General features: G+C 52.6%; 1 protein-coding gene across 3 annotated transcripts in view; it reads left to right on the forward strand.

Moving 5' to 3' along the window:
* MAST3 (microtubule associated serine/threonine kinase 3) overlaps positions 1–19,476 on the forward strand; it is a 67,388-nt gene that overhangs the window by 23,208 nt on the left and 24,704 nt on the right. For 2 of the 3 annotated variants that reach the window (XM_036738352.1, XM_036738371.1), the window contains 14 exons: positions 74–146; positions 712–732; positions 2,234–2,351; positions 3,094–3,254; positions 3,484–3,559; positions 5,001–5,210; positions 6,115–6,216; positions 7,711–7,843; positions 10,317–10,384; positions 13,127–13,212; positions 14,072–14,280; positions 15,285–15,423; positions 16,943–17,075; positions 18,797–18,962. In XM_036738352.1, the coding sequence (XP_036594247.1) occupies positions 74–146; positions 712–732; positions 2,234–2,351; positions 3,094–3,254; positions 3,484–3,559; positions 5,001–5,210; positions 6,115–6,216; positions 7,711–7,843; positions 10,317–10,384; positions 13,127–13,212; positions 14,072–14,280; positions 15,285–15,423; positions 16,943–17,075; positions 18,797–18,962 (1,695 nt within the window). The remainder of the gene's footprint in view (positions 1–73; positions 147–711; positions 733–2,233; positions 2,352–3,093; positions 3,255–3,483; positions 3,560–5,000; positions 5,211–6,114; positions 6,217–7,710; positions 7,844–10,316; positions 10,385–13,126; positions 13,213–14,071; positions 14,281–15,284; positions 15,424–16,942; positions 17,076–18,796; positions 18,963–19,476) is intronic. The other variant, XM_036738362.1, reaches the window with a different exon arrangement.

Raw genomic sequence — 19,476 nt, forward strand, 5'->3', positions numbered from 1 at the left:
AAGGTGTGGGGAGGGATCAGTGTCAGAGCGCCCATGACTCAGTTTCTCTTCCTCCTCCAACCCCTCCCCATAGCTGGCAGCAGCCCCTTGGACAGTCCCCGGAACTTCTCGGCCAGCACGACTGTGAACTTCCCCTTCGCTCGAAGGTGAGCCTCCCTGCTCTGGTGATGAGGCCCAGCTGGGAAGAAAAGGCCCTCTTTGGGAGGGAGGGGGGCTTCCTTCCCATTCAGAGGATCCTAGGCCTAGAGCTGAAATGGACCTCAGAGACCATCTAGTCCCAACCAGCCCATTTTACAGAAGAGAAGACTGAGACCCTGGTGGTGAAATGCTTTGTCCAGGGTCACCCAGGGAGCTGGAAGGGCTGAGGCTAGAATGCAGGTGTTCTGCCTCCCTGTCCAGATCACCTCCCTCCTGCTCCCTGGGAGCACCTTGGTCCACACCCAGAGGGGTGAATCCCCTGCCATCCCCCAAACCCTACTTTAGGTGACATTAAAGATTTTTCCCACAGCCCTGAGCGCAGATCATTGAGAGGTGGCTGTGTTTGCCCGGCTGGGGGAAGCTGCCAGTTTGGTACCCAAAACCTTAAATCCCGTCTTTCTTCCAATGTCTCTCCCCATGCCCCACCCACCCTTCTCCCTGTCCTTGCCTCTCTGCTCCCTTCTTGTCTTTCCTTCCCCCTTCTTGGCTGATAAACCACCAATCTTCATGCAGCCATGGGCCTCGGACTGACAGGTAATTTTTTCCAGGAATTTGGCACAGGCAGCTTCCTTTGGAGGAGTGGAATGGGGTGGGGGATGGCACATGGGTACAGGGATGGCTGGGAACAGGAGATGACTCCTAACGGTGGGGGGTGGGGGTGCTGTGGGAGTCACATTTCAAGCATGAAGGGAGTCAGCTGATCTTACCCCCCCCACCCCGAGATCTGAGAGCTGCTTCCAGAACTGTAGAATGTCAGATTCCCCCAAGAAAGCCCCTCAGGGGAAGTATTCCATGAGTCCGTTTGAAGTATTCTCACCTCCTAGCACCTCAGAAGAGGCTTCTCAGAGTTGATCCTGGGCCAGGGAGGTGGGGATGGGGGTAGGTGTGGGAGGGGAGTTCTGTTCAGCTCCAGGCTGGGGGACAAGAGCCTCCTGGCCCTGGCTGCTGCTGTCAGGGAGCTGGCTTCTGGGCTAGCTGGGGAGGTGAGACCTGCCGCCAGCCAGGAAGCAGTCAACAGCCAAGGGAGACAGACTGGGTTTCGCTGCTGAGGTGCGTGTGGTCTTGGCATGAAGTCCTGCGAGCTCCCGGAAGAGGAGAGATCATTGTGGGCGGCAGCAGTCTGGGCAGGCCTGCTGGAGGAGGGGGGCTGCCACCTGCTCACACAGAGCTTTCAGATCTCCTCCAGTTGGGACTGGCCTTGCAGCTGGGAAAATGGCCAGGATGATCCCGTTCCGTCCTTCTCAGCTTTTTCTCTCACTTTCCTCCCTCTGCGTTTTTGTCCCCTCTTTCCTCTGCTTGTCCCTCAGACCCTCTGGGGTATGTGGCATTCCCAGAGCTTGTGAGGCTCTCTCCAGTCCTTTCAAGAAGCCACCCTAGCCCATAAGAGAACAGGGATGTGACTGTGTAAACTTTGGACTCCTCCAGTGGACTGGGGAGCCCAGGGCTGGGCAGGACCTCAGAGGGCCTCTGGCCTGACCCAGACCTCTGCAGCCCCAACAAGCAGCCTGTCCCCCAGCATCATCTCAGATGCTCCTAGGGATGGAGAACTCACCTTCCTGAGGCAGCCAGGTCCACTCATTTAGAGTTCTGGTTGAGACGGGTTTTCTTTATCCCACTATGGAGGGAGCTGAAATTTTCCTTGCTGGCACCCGCTGCTCCCAGTTTGGCCCTCTGGGGCCAAGCAAAACCAGGCTCATCCCTCTTTCACCCAACATGCCTCTAAGACACCCTCCCCCCACCTGGAGCCTTTTCATTTCTCATCCTCATTTTCTTCAGCTGATCCTCCTTTGGTTGGGTTTCCAGACTCCTCACTGTCCCTCTCAGTCACCCTCCTAGGTGGGCTCTAGGTTTTTAGTGCATCCAAGCAGAAACTGGATGACCGCTTGTCCAGGATTTCATAAAGGGGATTTTGCTTAGGTATGGGTTGGATAAGAAGTCCTCTGAGATCTCTTCCAGTTGTGTGCCTCAGTTCCCCACCTGGACACAGAGCACTCCGTGGGGTCTGAACACACCCTTCCTCCACCTCTGCCCCTAGCCCAGCTGCCGACCTTCTGCAAGCTGTTTGTTCTTCCAGGGCCGATGGCCGGAGATGGTCACTTGCTTCCCTCCCCTCCTCTGGGTATGGGACCAACACACCTAGCTCCACTGTTTCGGTAAGGCCCTCTGGGTTGTCTGGCTGGAGGGTGGGAGGGAGCATCAGGAAACCTGAGTGCGGGGTGTCTGGAAGCCCCCGACACCTCTGGCCCCTTCTCCGAATTCAAGCTCTTTTTTCATAGACTTTATGAAACAACTCAAACGTTTCCCTGTCTGGGATCTTCTTTGACCCCACACAACCAGTTGCCGAGGCAGGCCAGGCAGGGATCATTATTCCCACTTGACAAATGAGAAGCCAGAGCCTCGGGGAGTGGAAGCGTGTTAGCCAAAGCCACATAGCAGAAGTGGCGGAGTCAGAAACGGTTCCCCAGGGTCTCCTCTGCGCAGTGTTCCCTCCGTGACCCCTTCAGCGTCAAGTCCCATCTGGGAGCAGACAGATGAGGGCACTGAGGCCCATTCAGCATATGTCAGCTGATCTGTCATTTGCTCAGGGCAGGTGAAGACCCAACGTCAACAATTGTTAAGCACCTACTATATATACCCTGCCCTCCAGAATCTTCTATTCTACGGAGGGAGGGAACAGCACACACACAAACACAGCTAGGGCCCAGACCCTGCCTTCACAGGGCTTACAGTCTAGTAGTGAAGGTAGTGAAGGGAAGGGAAGTTTCCCCCGGCTGTCCCATCTTCACCAGGCCATGCTGGCCCAAGGAGCATCTTTGGCCCTGTCTGACCTCGAGGTTGGGCTCCTAGCCCCAGGGCACAGGAGGCCCACAGCTCTTCTCTCTTCTCCCGATCAAGTCCTCCTCATCCTCCCGAGAACGGCTGCACCAGCTGCCATACCAGCCAACACCAGACGAGCTCCACTTTCTTTCCAAGCACTTTCGAAGCTCAGAGAGCATCGTGGATGAGGATGGGGGCCGCCGCTCGCCCTGCATGCGGCCTCGCTCCCGCAGCCTCAGGTAATGGCTCTGGGGTCCTTAGCCCTCCCTAAGCCGAGCCCTGGAGGGGTGTGGCTTTAGTTCCTTCATGGGCCCATGAAATTTACTTTGAGCCCAAATCCTGGGGTAGATTTTGGGTGAGGAGGGTGCATTGGTGGGCGCCAGTAGTCTTCCCAGCCCCTCGTTGCTTGACCTCATTTAGATCAAGAGAGGCCCAGTACATGAGCTATTCTCATTTCCCCTCTTCCAGCCCCGGGCGAACCTCAGGAGCCTTTGACAGTGACATTGTCATGATGAATCACGTGTACAAGGAGCGATTCCCCAAGGTTAGACTCGCCAGTGGGAGAGAGTGGGAGCCTCCTGGGTGGAAGTGGGGGAGGTGGCCCCTGAGGGCAGAACAAAGAGCAGGGTGTGGGGGAGACAGAGTCAGAGAGTGCAGCTTGATAAAATGGGAAAACTTCCTAATAATTGTAATCATCCAGAAGTGGAAGCAGCAACTTTGCAAGGCAGCGAGCGTCCTGCTGAAAGTCTCTGAGGAGAGGCCGGGGGACTCCTCGTCTGAGATGTTGTCAGGGAGACGCTTGCTTAGGAATGGGGGGAGGGGTGGGGAGAGTGACGTGTCTTTCATCGACACTTCTGAATCTGATGTTCTGTGTGGTTCATGAAACATTCCCTTCCTACCCTGGGTCATGGGCTAAGGCCAGAACTGCAGGCGGTTATAACAGTGCTTGGGGCAAATTCAGTTAAGTAGTGGAGGGTAGTCATCCTAGGAAGGGAGGCATGGTTATCCTGGGAGCTGGGAGGCAACCTGTCCCTCAGAGGGCCTGACTGTGGTCTCCATGGGGGTTGCACCCTAGGTGGGCCCTAAGTGGGGGAGCCAGCCACAGAGTATGGGAAATTGGAATGGAGTGGAAGCACCCCACCAATATCAGCACCCTGGGGCAGAGCCCCTTTTGTGCCACATTGGTTATGGCTCTTCAGTGAGTCTCTGTGCCTTAATGGGCTGGAGGAGGCAGGGGCATTGGCATCCTTTTCTATGATTGCTACAGGATTTCAAGCATCCTGTTCTTTCTAATAGTATTTCACATGTACACAACTCTCTATAATGGGATTTCTTAACCTTTTTTGATGTCATAGACTCCTTGTCAGAATCATGTTGATAAAAGCATAAAATATAATACACAGGATTACAAAGGAAACGGATTCTTTTGAAATCCAGTTTTCAAAACATTTTTTAAAAATACCATTCCCAGCGCTCTTGGGGGCCCCAGGTTAAGAAGCCCTGTTCCATATGCATTGTCCTCTTTGTTCCTCCCAACGCCTGGTCAGGTAGGAAGTATGAGTGTTGACATTCCCGTGTTAGGGAATGTGAGAGGAGGAAGCTGAAAGGCTTCCATCACCATCTAACATACGTTCATTGTGTGTTGTATGCCCTCGGTGCTGAGGGTGGTACAAAGCTGAATGAGATAGGATCTCCCTGTCTTCTGTGGAAAGGAAGAGGTTCATACACACAAGGGGACACACAGAGAGGAAATGACTTACCAAAGGTCATGCAGGTTGTAAAATGATAAAGCCAGTAGATGTGACCTCTGACCATTGAGCCCAGCCCCTTTACAAAGAGGAAACCGAGGCCCAGCAGGGAAGGTGCTCTGCCCAGGTAACACAACAGGGCTGAAGGAGAGCCAGGGCTCCCATGAAGAGCCTGCTCTCTGCCCCCTGCTTCCTTCAGTCTCTACCCCCCTTCCTTACCCACCCCTCTTCACACAGGCCACTGCGCAGATGGAGGAACGGCTGCAGGACATCATCACCACCTTCTCCCCGTCAAACACGCTGGCCCTGGCTGACGGCGTCCTGAGCTTCATTCACCACCAGATAGTGGAGCTGGCTCGGGACTGCCTGGCCAAGGCTCGGGAGGACCTGGTCACCTCCCGCTATTTCTTAGAGCTCCAGGAAAAGCTAGAGAAGATGCTACAGGATGTGAGTGTCTCTCTTCTTTCCCCCTTCCATTTCCTTTTTCTTCTCCCTCCTTCCTTCCCCTTCTCCCTTCTTTCCCTTCCTCTTTCCCCCTTCCTCTCCCTCCTTCCTTCCCCTTCTCCCTTCTTTCCCTTCTTCTTACTCCCTTCCTCCTCCTTTCTCCCCTTTCCTCCCCTCCCTTTTCCCTTCCATCTTATTTCCTCTTTCTCCTTCCCTCTCTCTCTCTTCCACCCTTTTCTTTTCCGTTCTTCTTTCTCTTTCTCTTCTCTCCCCTCCTTCCTTCCTCCTTTCTCTTTTCCCTCTTCCTCACTTCTTCTTTCCTGCCCTCCCTTTTCTTCCCTTGTTCCCATCCTCTTTTCTTCCCTCTCTGAAAGACCCTGGTCAGGGGAGGTGGGCAGGAAAATAGATCCATGAGAACCTGTCAGAAAAAGCCTGCAGGAGGCTGGAGGGAGGTAGGGAATCACCCTTCTGTAGAGCAGCGATTCCATTTGGAGGATGCTTTCATCAGAACAGCCTGCCTGCTCAGCCCCAAGGAGCAATCAAGAAGTCTAACAAGAAGAGATTTGGTGACCCCATGGGTGGGGGGCTATCAGTGGATCCAAGGGACTCAGTCCTGGCTAGGGAAGCCCTATGTTCCCTCTCAAGTCAACACGTATTGTTAATTTTATGTGTATTTGTATATGTGTATATATATCTATGTGTGTATATATACACATGTATGTCCATACTTCATAGATGTGTTGTAGAGCTTCAGCGTGCAGACAGCTCCTAGGAAAGCCTGTTAGTCTCTGGTCCAGGTTTGTTCCCTGCGGCCTCCTTGTGCCATGAAGGGCAGAATGGCTTGTTTGGAGGCAGACACCTTCCCAGTTGGTGATGCTCTTTGCCCCTCTTCTGTGCGACCCCACAGGCCCACGAGCGCTCAGAGAGCCAGGAGGTCACCTTCATTGGCCAGCTTGTTCGAAAGCTCCTAATTGTCATCTCACGCCCGGCTCGTCTCTTGGAATGCCTGGTGAGCACACACTGCCTAGCTCAGAGGGGGACGGCCTTCCTTGGGGAAGAGAGGGGGAGGCCCCTCAGAGCACTGAGTTTTATTGGGCTGTTCGATACTATCGACTTAAAGAGAAGGCTCTCCCGTTGGAACTTCTGTCCCATGACAGCCTGGGTGGGAGGCATTGGCATCTGCAGATTTCACATAAGCCCAGCATGTCCGTAGGAGGGATATCACACATGTTGGACAACAGAATCAGGATCTAAAAAACTGATCTAAGAGAATGAATTTAATAGGTCTCAATGTAAAGTTCAACACGTGAGTTCAAATAGTCACTAACCCAAGTATGAGATGGGGGAGGGAAGGCCAGACAATCGGGGAATTGAGGGGAGGACTTGGAGTTCAGTATGAAGCACAATGAGATGATGCTTATTGTCATATGACAGCCTAAAGGGCTGCCATAATCTTAGGCTGTATTTAGAGCCATGATGCCCAGAACAAGGGAGGCGATAGGCTGTCTGTCCTGGTCATACTTCATCTAGAAGTCTGGTTGGACCCTTGGGGACAATTGTAGAAGGGATTCTTGGCATATATGGGTTGGACTAGATCATATCTCAGGTCCCCTTTTGATTCTGGGCTGGCTGGATGCCCCTGGTATGTCTGTCCCTGGTTGGGACAGTGGGAGGAGACAGTCCACAAGCATTTATTAAATATCTCCCATGTGCCACGCATGTGCTAATTGCTGGAAGAGACACAGGGAAGAGGTGAACCCTCTCACATTGATGGGACCATCGTCCCCAGGCTTCACCTCCCTGCCTCAGTTTCCTTATCTGTAAAATGAGGGGATGGGAGTGTGTGACCTCTTGAGTCCCCATCTGGCTCTGGGTTTATGATCCTGTGGCCTGGTCCTTGTCTGCTTTCTGGAGCTCAGCTCACCCACAGAGCATGTCTAGTTGGCAGACAAGCATAGATCATGGGGGCTGGGGAAAGGTATTTCCCTGTCTCTGAGGGTGATGGACGAAGTCTTCTTGGAAGAGGTGGTATGGGAGCTGGAATTAAAGGATGGAATAACGAGTTTGGGTTTGATAGAGGGGGTGAGGTGGCAGCAGGCAGGGCACCTGGCTGGTCGGGATGGACTGGGAGAAGCCTCTAAGCTGCGTGCCCTTCCCTCCCGTTGGGTGTGTTGTTGCTGTGGGCTGGTGACTTCCCTGGCGTGGGGACTTTTCCCACCGCCTGCATACATTGGCAGCTCCTCTTTAGTGAATCATCCCAGAGAATTGCCAGAAGTTAGGCAGCCTTCCCGTGGTCCCACGGCCTGGACGTGTCAGAGGAAGGACCCTGGCTGGGGTCTTCCCTAGGCCAAAGGCAGGAACCTTCAGATCTCTTCATGGTAGAGGATGATGTGCCTAGCTCTGTGCTCAGCCTCCCTCTGTCAGGCACTTGCCCTCTGAGCATAGACATCGGTGCTAGAGATCAGGGCTCCATTCCAGCTCCTCTTCCCACCCTGCTTGCCAGGAATTTGATCCTGAAGAGTTCTACCACCTCCTGGAAGCGGCGGAAGGACATGCCCGCGTGGGTCAGGGCATCAAGACAGACATTCCTCGGTACATCATTGGTCAGCTGGGCCTCACCAAGGACCCTCTAGAGGGTAAGTGAAGGGGAACGGAGTCAGCCCTTGCTGACATCCTGAACACACTAAAGCTGGCAGCTGAAAGACTTGGTTCTGGTCTTGACTTTGCTACTTTTTTGCCTTAGGTAAGTTACTTTTCCCTGGTCATCAGTTTCCCCATTTGTAAAATGAACAAGTTGAACTCTAGGCATTGCTAGTTCCCACTAACTGTGATGTTCTGTAGTCTGTGTTCTAAGGGTCCTCCCAGCTCTGACATTCTGTGTTCTGAGGACCCTCCCAGCTCTGACATTTTGGGTTCTAAGGGTCTTTCCAACTCTGACATTCTGGGTTTTAAGGGCCCTCCCAGCTTTGACATTCTGGGTTCTAAGGACCCTCCCCCTCTGACATTCTGGGTTCTAAGGACCCTCCCCCTCTGATATTCTGGATTCTAAGGGCCTTCCCCAGTGTAAACAACTTTTTCAATAAATTTTGCAGGGAAGAGAGGGACAGAGAGAAGGGGATAGCTGGAAGAGTCAAGGGAGGGATTTTTTAGGAGTACATTTGTAGGCAAAGGGATGGGAGCCTGTAGAAAGGGAGAGACTGAAGAACCTGAGAAAAGCAAAGCCTGCTGGAACACGGTCCTAGAAGATATGGGAGGGAGGAAGTTGGGATGGAAGAGGCAGCTCTCACGACAGAAGGATATTTCTTCTCTGATCAGAGGAAAGGTTCAGAGGTCCATGCAGGTAAGACGGTTTAGGCATAGAGAAGGGAGACTGAGAAAGCTCACTCCAGGACCGATGGCCTCTGTCCTAGTGAAGTAGGAAACGGGTCATCCACCATAAGTGTAGTGATGAGAGAAGGAAAGATGCTGAGCGGTCAGAGTAGGAAACAGGCTAAGGAGTCCATAAGGACAGTGTAGACATCTGCCTCTAAGCATTAGGGTGTAGTGCTGGGCTTGGAGTCAGGAAGATCTGAGTTCAGATCTGACTCTGATCCTCTTTTTTGTAATCCTGGGGATGTCACTTAAGCTGCTCACAGACTCACGCCTCACCTGTAAGATGGAGACAGTAGTTGCTCTGGGTTGTTGTGAGACCCAAGTGAGCTGAGTTTTGCGTCATTTAAAATGCTATATAATGAATTATTCCTGTTATTTTTTTTTTAAATTCCCTTTGGGGGTAAGGGCCTTCCACACATGGCTGACAGGCTGCAGGAGAAGCTACAAAGGCATCTGATCTCTGAGGCCCCTTCAGCCCTTAGAGGCTGCAGCTCCCTGAATCCATTGCTGTTTTGCAAGGAAGCTCAGTCCTTGGAAACTTCCAGGTGATGGGGGGCGGGGAGGAGGAGGAGGAAGAAGCTTCCTGGGTATATGCCAAGAACCCTGTGCTAAGCAGATGTGGTATGTAGGCGGTTAACTGCTTGGTGCTAGGATACTTGGCATTCTTCCCCAGAGCAGAAGATTTGGGTGCTTTAATCCTGAGACTTCTAGGCCTCGTGTCACTGAGGGCCTACCAGCCAGTTAAGTTATCTAGAGGGTAATCAGAATGCTGGAAAGCCCTTAGAACCCATGGGGGATGTCAGAGCTAGGAGGGAGCTTAGAACCCAGGATGTCAGAGCTGGAAGGGTCCTTAGAACTGAGAATGTCAGAGCTGGCAGGGCCCTTAGAACACAGACTGTCAGAGCTGGGAGGGCCTTAGAACCCAGGATGTCAGAGCTGGGAGGGTCCTTAGGACACTGTGTCAGAGCTGAGAGGGGTGGTACAGACCATTTGTTCCAACTCCTTTATTTTATAGAGACAGGAACGTAGAGGGGCAGTTGATAGGCCTCCCTTGGGAGGTTGTGGATTCTCTCTCTACTGAAGGTCTTTAAACATAGGATTATAAGATTTTGAGCTGGAATGGACCTTGAAGGTCCCCTAGGCCAATGGTGTCAAATAGGGAGGGATCCCTACTGGCCACATGGTGACTTAGAAAAGCACAAATTAATGTTAGCTATGTTGAATTGTATTTTATTTTGGTAAACATTTCCCAGTTCCATTGTAATTTCCTTCAGGCAGTACTGGCGAATTTTGTGGGCTGCTTGTCTCCAATTTAGTCCAACCCCATCACTTGACATCCAGGAAGGGAGGTTTTGACTTGCCCAGAGTGACACAAATGCTAAGTGAGACCATCTCTCCTGAAGCTCACCAGCTTTGTCAGGTCTTAGGTGGAAGGGATCTTTCCCTTCCTTCCCCCACCAGGTCTCAGCCAACTTTAGGGTGCTGTGATTTCTTCCTGCCCCCTGCCCCCCTCTCCCAATCAGCTTTAGAGTCCTACAATTCCTACCCTGCCTGGCGAGGCACTGAGTGTTAGCACTGGGACTAGCATATGAAGACAGCCTCCCCCTTGGGCCCTTCCCAGGCCTGAGCCAGCATTCCCCTGAGCACCCCCATCTCAGGCTGGACCTCTCTCCTTCGTACACTGTCTTGGGCTCCTGAGGGCCCAGGCTAACCCTTGCTCTGTCTTTGCCTCTCCAGAGATGGGGCAGCTGGATCCTCTGGATGCCGGCTCCTCGACTGCACCTGAGGCCGGAGACACTCCAGAGGTGAGTATGCCAGGTTCTGGGTTCAAGAGCTATTCCTCCCTGGTGCCAAGGCCCAATAACAAGGGAGAACTGGAGGTAGGGGGAATGGTGAATGAGTGAGGGATTGGTGAGATGTATGTTGTGTCTGGGCACCACCCGTGGCTGCTGGCAAACTTCCACTGATTGAGGGAAGGGCCAAGGGGCTAGACTTGGAGTCAGGAAAATCTGATATCTAATCTTTCCATAGACAGACTTTGCTAGCTGTATGACCCTGGCCAAGACATTTACCTCTCTCAGCCTCGGTTTCTTCTTCTATAAAATGGGGATAATCATTGTCCCTACCTCCTATGTTCAAATGAGGTAATGGATGGCAGCCTAGAGCTGTTCTGTCATTGTGAGCGATCATTATTGTGATGGGATCTCCCTAGCAGAGAGGCAGCTGGTGGACAGTGGGGGCTGCTCCAGAGATTGGAAAAGGGGGTATTGCCTTTGTGTCAATTAGGACCTTTGCCCTGGCCCCTGCTTCCTTTGGAGGGAGCTCGGTCCTTGTCTGAGCCTCAGCAGGGGTCAGGGTTCCCCTGGTTTGGTATGGGGATAGGGATGAGCAGCTGGCTGCTTCTTACAGCAGGATCATGCTTCCCAGGGAGCCCAGGCTCTGAGTACTTACACTGGGGGGAAAAGCCCATATTCCACAGTGGGGCCATGGGGGAAAGGGAAGTGCCGCGTCTTGGCCTTGGTGAAAGACTTAAGGAAGAAAAGCACCGTGACTTGTAGCTTTGCAGTTGGGAAAATGTCAGAAGGGAGGTTCTGAGTCATCAACCTGAACAGAAATGAATGGATGGATGGATGAAGGGATGAAGGCCCTCTTCTCCCTTGCTGATCTCATCAGCTCCCAGGGATTCAATTATTTCTGTGGTTCTGATGCTCAGATCTCTTTTTCCAGACCTATCCTTTCTGCAGACACAATAGGTGCTTAATAAATGTTTGACTAAAAAGCATTTATTAAACGCTTACTATCAACCAAGGATTCCTCTGAGTACTGGCTATACAAATAAAAATCAGTCCTTGCCTTCAAGGAGTTTATATTCTAATGGAAGGAGCCGATGCGCTTAATGGTGGGGTGGTGGGAAGGGATACTTTGGTTTGGAAAGTTACAGGCTTGGTGAGTGGAGCCATAGGGGAGTTGATTGAGACATTCTTCCCAGGAACAAGGACATTTGCTCTTTGATTTGATTTCTTTGATTCCCAGAACTGTAAAGAGGGTGGTAGGAAGGGGGTGGGGGGGCAGCTGCTATGGCGAAGTCTAGGAAGTGGAAGTGAAACATGGCTGCAGCCTAGAGTCTGGATGGAGTGAACACTCAAGGGCCTCGGGGGAAATTCTGCCATGGAAAGGCTTGGAGTGTGGACCAGGTGTCATGGCAGCTAGAGTGGCGTGGGGGGTGAGGGGAAGGAATGCCCTTTCATGGAAGCTCTTGCAGAGCAGCCGTCCGGCCTCTCCTTGTGTCTTTGAAAGGGCTGGCAGATGTAATTACCAAGCTTTTGTCAGTAATATGTGAAAGATTCTGCAAAACCAGAGAAGGGCCACAAAATTGGGGAAGCATAAATGTGGTCCTGGTTTTTGGGTTTGTTTTTTTGTTTTTTTTTAAGGAAAAGAACAGAGTCTGCACACTCTAGGCCAGTGAGCTTGACATAAATTCTGGGAAAACTCTAGAATGGATTGTTAAAGAGATGACTGGTGAACATCTAGAATGGGAAGCAGATATCGCAGAGAACCAGCATGGCGGCTTCATCCTGAACAGGGCATGCCTCACTAACCTTGCTTGCTATCATGACAGGGTTACTAAACCCTCTGGTGAAGGAAATGCCAAAGGCGTTTGTTTACCTAGATTTTAGTCAAGCCTTGGCTGAAGTATTTTATACTGTTTTTGTGGAGAAGATGGAAAGATGTGGACTGGGTGATGATGGGTGATGGATAATCAGAACTTGCTGGATGGCCAGATTCAAACAACAGTAGTTAATGGTTCCATGTCAGCATGGCAGGAGGGATCCGAGCCTGCCATGCTTATCATGTTTGCAGATGACACAGAGCTGGGAAGGGACAGCTAACACTTTGGATGATAGGATCCACGGGTATCCTTTTGGGTATTGGTTGGTCCAGAATGACCACTGAGGTCCCTTCCAACTCTGGCTCCTTAACTCTCTGGCCTTCAGTGACAGGGCCCTTGTTACCTCCTAAGCTTGCTTTCCTGTGTGGCTTATCTACTTCTTAGAAAATTCTGCCTTAAATCTGCCCCCCTTTGAGCCCCCAGTAGTGCCCACCACCACCACCAAGTGGTCTATAGGGTTTATTAGAGCCTTGCATCCTCTCACTGTACCAGTGAAACAGTTTGCCCAAAGGCATTGAGGTTGTGATAGCAGTGACCCCAAGTCCAGAGCTGGAATGGCAGTGAAGTGACTACCCTAAGGTCACACAGGAGCAGAGCTGAGATTTGAACTCTGGTGTTCTGACTCTCAGGTTCGTTAGTTTTTTCCCTGAACCAGCTCTGCCCTTTGAGGCAAGACACCAAAGAGCAACCTTTTGGACCTTTGAAGAGGGTGTAGGGTGGCCTCCCTCCCCTTCCACCTCCTGAGGGTTCCTGAGTCAAGGGCAGAGGATTTCCTGGGGGCTCTCAGGCAGAGGGTGACTCTCTCCACGTGGCCCCTGGGTCTGGCAGGCACCGGAGGTTGAGGGAGTCCTAACCAATTTCTCTCTGGTCTTTTCAGAACCGTTCTCTCCCCGTCCCCTCCCGGAGGAAACCGTGCGAGAGCGACTTTGAGACCATCAAGCTGATCAGCAATGGGGCATATGGGTGAGTGGGAGATAGCCCCACCCCCTGAACTGTGGACGTCAATGTCCTTGGCCCTCTTGGCTGACAAGTAACTGAAATTATTGGACTTCTCCTCCAGGGCAGACCAGAGGGGCTGCTGAGGCAAGATGCTGTGGGTTTTGTCAGAGAATATGAAATGTCAAAGCAAGGAGGGCCCTTAGAATACAGGATGTCAGAGCTGTGAGGGCCTTAGAACACAGGATGTCAGAGCTGGGATGGGGCCTTTAGGACACAGAATGTCAGAACTGTGAGGGCCTTAGAACACAGGGTGTCAGAGCTGGGAGGGCCTTAGAACACAGGATGTCAGAGCTGGGATGGGGCCTTTAGGACACAGAATGTCAGAACTGTGAGGGCCTTAGAACACAGGGTGTCAGAGCTGGCAGGGCCCTTAGAACACAAGATGTCAGAGCTGTGAGGGCCTTAGAACACAGGATGTCAGAGCTAGGATGGGGCCTTTAGGACACAGAATGTCATAGCTGGGATGAGGCCTTTAGGACACAGAATGTCAGAGCTGGCAGGGCCCTTAGAACACAGGATGTCAGAGCTGTGAGGGCCTTAGAACACAGGATGTCAGAGCTGGCAGGGCCCTTAGAACACAAGATGTCAGAGCTGTGAGGGCCTTAGAACACAATATCAGAGCTGGGAGGGCCCTTAGAACACAGTGTCAGAGCTGGGATGGGGCCTTTAGGACACAGGATGTCAGAGCTGGGAGGATCCTGGGAAGGACCTTCAAACACATAATGGACCTATGAACATAGAATATAGACTGTCACAGCTGGGAGGGCCCTTAGAACACAGACTCTCAGCCCTCGCCTTGTTCACCCCCTCTTTCCCCCACTAGGGCCGTGCACCTGGTCCGGCACCGGGAGACCCGCCAGCGTTTCGCTATCAAAAAAATCAACAAGCAGAACTTAGTGCTCCGGAACCAAATCCAGCAAGTGTTTGTGGAGCGGGACATCCTCACCTTCGCTGAAAACCCCTTTGTCGTCAGCATGTTCTGCTCCTTTGAGACCCGCAGGCACCTCTGCATGGTCATGGAGTACGTGGAAGGTCAGTACTGGGCATCTGGAGGTGCTGACAGGAGCTCTTAGCCTTGTGGTCAAGGCTCGGAGGGTCCCTTACCAGCTCTGCTCCAGACCTTCTGTGTGAATCCTTTCACCTCCCTGGGCCTCACTTTCCCCATCTGTGCTATTGAGGGCTTAGACTGGGTAATCTCTGAGTGCCTCTCCTAGCTCCAACATTTTGTGTTTTAAAGCTTCTCGTCTCCCAACTGTGACCTTCCATATTCTATGGGTTCCCCAGGTCTGACATTCCTGGTTCTAAGGCCCACCCCGCCTCCCCCAGGTCTGACATTCTGTGTTCTAAGGGCCCTTCTAGCATAAACATTCTATGTTCTAAGGACCCTCCCAGCTCTGACATTCTGGATTTCAACCCCTTTAGATGACAGAGAGCTCTGCCAAAGATTTTAACAGAACAATCCAAGGGCGATGAGCTCCATCTCCCTCACTTTCCCTCACAAGGCCATAAACATTCTATGTTCTAAGGACCCTCCCAGCTCTGACATCCCCTGTTCCAAGGGCTCTCCCAGCTCTGACATCCCATGTTCTCAGGGCCCTCCCAGCTCTGACATCCCATGTTCTCAGGGCCCTCCCAGCTCTGACATTCTGGATTTCAAGCCCCTTAGATGACAGAGAGCTCTGCCAAAGATTTTAGCAGAACAGTCCAAGGGCAGTGCTCTTCGTTTCCCTCACTTGGCTCTGGCTCCTGAGAAGGCCACAGTGGCCCTGGCTTCCCTGCCTCCCTCAGTCATTCTCTATGACTGGGGTTATCTCTCAGCGCATGGTTCATTTTTTCCTCCAGCTCATTCACTCATTTGTCAGACCTTTCCTGAGCGCAGCCTGCATGGAAGGCGTCGCGTTGAGCGGCTGAGGAGAGCTTTACTCGTCCCATCCCCCAGGGGCTGGTTTATCTTCTGGGTTGTTACCCCTTCCTCTCTCTTTCCTGTGGAGGCCGGGTCAGGCCTGACTCCGGGCTGTTGCCTGGTCTTCCTGCAGGCGGGGACTGCGCCACACTGCTGAAGAATATGGGCCCCCTGCCAGTGGACATGGCCCGCATGTATTTTGCGGAGACCGTCCTGGCTTTGGAGTATCTACACAACTACGGCATCGTGCACCGGGACCTCAAGCCAGACAAGTAAGAGGGGGCAGAGCATTGGAGCAGCAAGATTCATTGGTGGGCTGCCCACCAGCTGAGGTGGGCCTGGGGATGGGGAGGGGCTCTGCAGGGAACCGAAGTCCCCAGAGCTGAGAGAGAGCAGCCCTAGGGCTCCTCTGGTCCAGCCCCTCACTTTACAGATAAGGAAACCGAGGCCCGCTTCAGGGGATGGTGACTTACTCAGGGTCACACAGGTAGGAAGAGCAGGACTAGAATCCAAATGCAAGTTCTCAGGCTTTGGCTCCTGTTCACTTTGTGCTTCTCTGTTTGAGGAACAGGGTGAATCTGGGGAGAAGTTTCCTCTTTTGAATTTTTATCATCCCTTATGGGGAAGAATTGGCACTCTCAGGGAAGCCCAGCTTAGCCCTCGGCTTGTCAGGAGAATTTGCACTTAACATTGACTTGAGGTGTGACCTTGGGCCATTCCCTTCCTCTCTGGCCTATTGAGGTCCCCCACCCCTCCGACAGTCTGTGTTCTTCTTGTAGGGAAAGGGTCCCACGCTGGGCTCCTGGGTTCCAGGTTTTGTGTCCCTCTCTGCCCCTACCTCGCTGGTCGATTCTGAACCTGTTCCAAACCGCCACCCTACCCCATCCCCTGACTTGCTTCCTCCTAGAAGGTGGGAGACTGGGTCTGGATCTGAAAGGACCTTTCTTCTTCCCTCTAAAATCCTGTGCTCTCTCTCTTCCCACGGGATGACTGCAGAGGAAGGAGCTCTTTGTGCTCGGCTGAATGTGATGTTTCTCTAATTACCCACCAGCCCTGGGTTGCACCGACTAAGCGTCTCAGTCCTTCCCTTTGCTTCTCCTTGTGTAGGAATTGTTACACCCCACCTGCTTCTTGCAGGGGCTTGGAGAAGATTACAAGGTCTAAAATATGCCTAGCAGGGCATCAAGGGGAAGAAAACCAAAAGCTTGCCCAAAGGAATTGAGAAACAGGTGTTCTTGGGCACCTGGGCTCAGTTTCGCTTCTGTGGTTGGCCCCGGGGGTCACTGAGAGCTTCCTGCCAGGGAAGACAGAAGGGGAAGTAGGGGGAGCCAGCTGTGGTTCTCCTGGCCTCTGCGCCCCAGAGCAAACCTCCCTGGCATGGCTTCAGAGGAGGCTGCTGAATCCTGGGAGGGGGCTTTTATCTTGTGCTTCCTTGGGTCAGGCCACACAGGAGTTAGTGTACACTCCTTCACTCCCTGGGCAGAGATGATGTGGATAGGGGCTCTGGCAGTGGATGGAAAGTTGGAGGGGGGAAACCCAAGGTCCTTCCTGGCTCTGGGTGCTGCAGGTGCCAGGGTTCCTTGTGTTCCAAGGTCTTTTCATTCTCTACACCATCCCTAAAGCCAGAACCAGAGGATCAGTGGCCCAGTGCAGGAGATCTCAGTTATGTCCTGCCTGGAGCGTGGGGGGGTCCCAGCTTCCCTGGCTTTTGGAGGCCTGGTGTCTCTAGGGCCCTGCTTGGCCCTGGCCCCGGCTTCCATGACAGGTGGGCCTCTGTCTACTCTGTTACAGCCTCTTGATCACGTCCTTGGGCCACATCAAGCTAACAGACTTCGGGTTGTCCAAGATTGGACTGATGAGCATGACCACAAATCTGTATGAGGGCCACATTGAGAAGGACGCCCGCGAGTTTGTGGACAAGCAGGTGAGTGCCTCCTGTTCACTGTGAGGTTTCAAGAAGGGGCTTGGGATTCCAGGAGGGAGTGGAGTGGAGTAGCAGGCTAAGGCAGGAGGTGAGGAGACCGCCAGATGGTTCTGGTGAGGCAGATATCATCTTTTCCATTCTTCAAGGCCTACCTCCTTTGCCCACAGCCCTCAGGAAGCTTCCTTCCTGTGCACCGCCCAGCCTGATCACTTCAAGCCAGCGAGCATTTATTGAATGCCTACTGTATGGAGGACACTTTGCTAGGCACACAAGATGAAAAATAGCTTATAGCCTACTGGAGGGATGCCAGACGCATGCATACAAGTCTAGACAGTCTGGTTCTGAGGAAGGGAGAACACAGTGGTGACTTAGTCGCAGGGTCCGGTAGGAAGCAGCTCATGAGCTGAGTCTTGACTGAGAGACACAGATGAAGAGGGAAGACATCCATCCTAGGGTAGAGAGCAGCCTGTTCAGAGGCCCAGATGTGGGAACTTTAGGTCAGCTGGTTTGGCCAGAGTGGAGAACGGGCCAAGGGGAATGTAGGACAGAATCAGGCTGGAAAGGCAGGTGAGGGCCAAGTGGTGACAGCTTTGGGCCCCGAACACTGGAGTTGGTGGTACATCCTGTGGGCAAGAGGGAGCTCCTGAAGGCTGTTTGTGGGCCTCTGACTGGACGTGTGGGGAGAAGGAGAGGGAGGGAGGACTGAGGTTTTTCAGCCCGAGTGCCTGGAATACTGCCGTGACAGAGGGAGAAGCGTGGCTGAGCAGCGGGCATTGGAGGAAAGCAAAGTCAGGACCATATCCTTCAGGGGGTCAGCTCACTCACCTGCATGGTGCTAGAGCTGGGCATGGAACAAGTGGGAAGCTCTCTTCCTACCCTGGCCTGGTAACTACTCATTAGTGAGATAATCTAATAACACTCGTTCTGGTGAGCTGTGGCCCGAGTCACAGATAGAGGCCTGGAAGGTGCCTTAGATGCCACCTAGTTCAGTGCCCTTGACTTTTCAGGTGAAGAAGCTGAGGGTTTGCCCAGGGTCAGGTAGGCAGCAAGGGGCAGAGCTGGAACTCATACTCAGGTCCTGCTTGATTGATTGATTGGTCTTCAAAGAGACTAAATGGTTTGCTGGAATAGTTAACCTGCCCAAGGACCAGGGGTTTGCAACCTGGTTCTCTCACTGACTCACCACGCACACGTGCACGTGTGTGTGTGTGTGTGCGTGTGTGTGTGCGCGCGCGCGCACGCATGCACATGTTCTCATCTGCAGAAGGAAATAAATGTTGCTTGAGGTTGCTTCCAGCTCTTAATCATGCAGTTGGCAAGGAACGTGCTTTGAATTGGCCATTTTTTCTAGCGTCCCCTCCCTTGCCGCCCAGTACACCACACCTGGGACTGTCCACTGTGGGGCCACAGAATTCCTGGGGAGGCCTCTCCTAGCTCCTTCCCCTCTGGTGTTACCTTCCTTTTCCTCTGTATGGATCAGTGCATACCTATTTACTTACATGTTATTTTCCCCCTTAGAGTGGGAGCTGCTTGAGGGCAGGAACCATGGTTTTGCCTTTCTTTCTATCCTCAGTGCTTGGCACACAGTGAGTGCTTAATAAATGCCTGCCAGCTGATTGAGTGGCCGAGTGGGAGTATCTGGCCTTGGTCCCCATGGGTCTCTTGCCACCGAGTGAGTCTTCCAAAGGCCAGGCCTCACCTGTGCCTCTCTCCTTCCCCAGGTCTGCGGGACCCCTGAGTACATTGCGCCTGAAGTGATCTTCCGACAAGGCTATGGGAAGCCAGTGGACTGGTGGGCCATGGGCGTCATCCTCTATGAATTTCTTGTGGGCTGTGTCCCGTTCTTTGGCGACACCCCCGAGGAACTCTTCGGCCAGGTTGTCAGTGGTACGTCTCCCTCTGAGTCTTGGGGCTCAACCAAGGCTTCTCCCTTAGCACCCCAAAGGAGCGTGTGAGAGGCCATATAGTGCTATGCAGAGAGTGTGGGCCTGGACTTGGGGGGGAGGGGCAATCAGGAGACCTGGGTCTGAGTCACCCTTTTACTGAGTCACCGTGATATTCTGGCCTTGTCCGTTCTTTCTGGCTCCAGGTTCTAGCCTGATAGCCAGGGAAGAGGGAGGCTTCACACTTAAAAACATTTCTTTTCAATGGATAAAGATTTATTTTCTCCCACTCTAATTGGAAAAGAAAGAAAATCAAAATTCCTGTAACAAATATGCCTAATTAGACAACGAATTCCCACATTGGCTGTGTCCAAAAGCATATGGCTCATTCTGTATCCCTAGTCCTCCCATCCATCAGGGGGTGGGCATCCTGTTTCATCATGGGTCAGTGGAAAAAACATTGGATTTGGGGTCACAGGAACCTAGGTTCCAAACTCAGCCTCTGATGCTTATTCTCT

This window comes from Trichosurus vulpecula, chromosome 1 (genome assembly GCF_011100635.1).
Source record: "Trichosurus vulpecula isolate mTriVul1 chromosome 1, mTriVul1.pri, whole genome shotgun sequence".
Classification (NCBI taxonomy): domain Eukaryota; kingdom Metazoa; phylum Chordata; class Mammalia; order Diprotodontia; family Phalangeridae; genus Trichosurus; species Trichosurus vulpecula.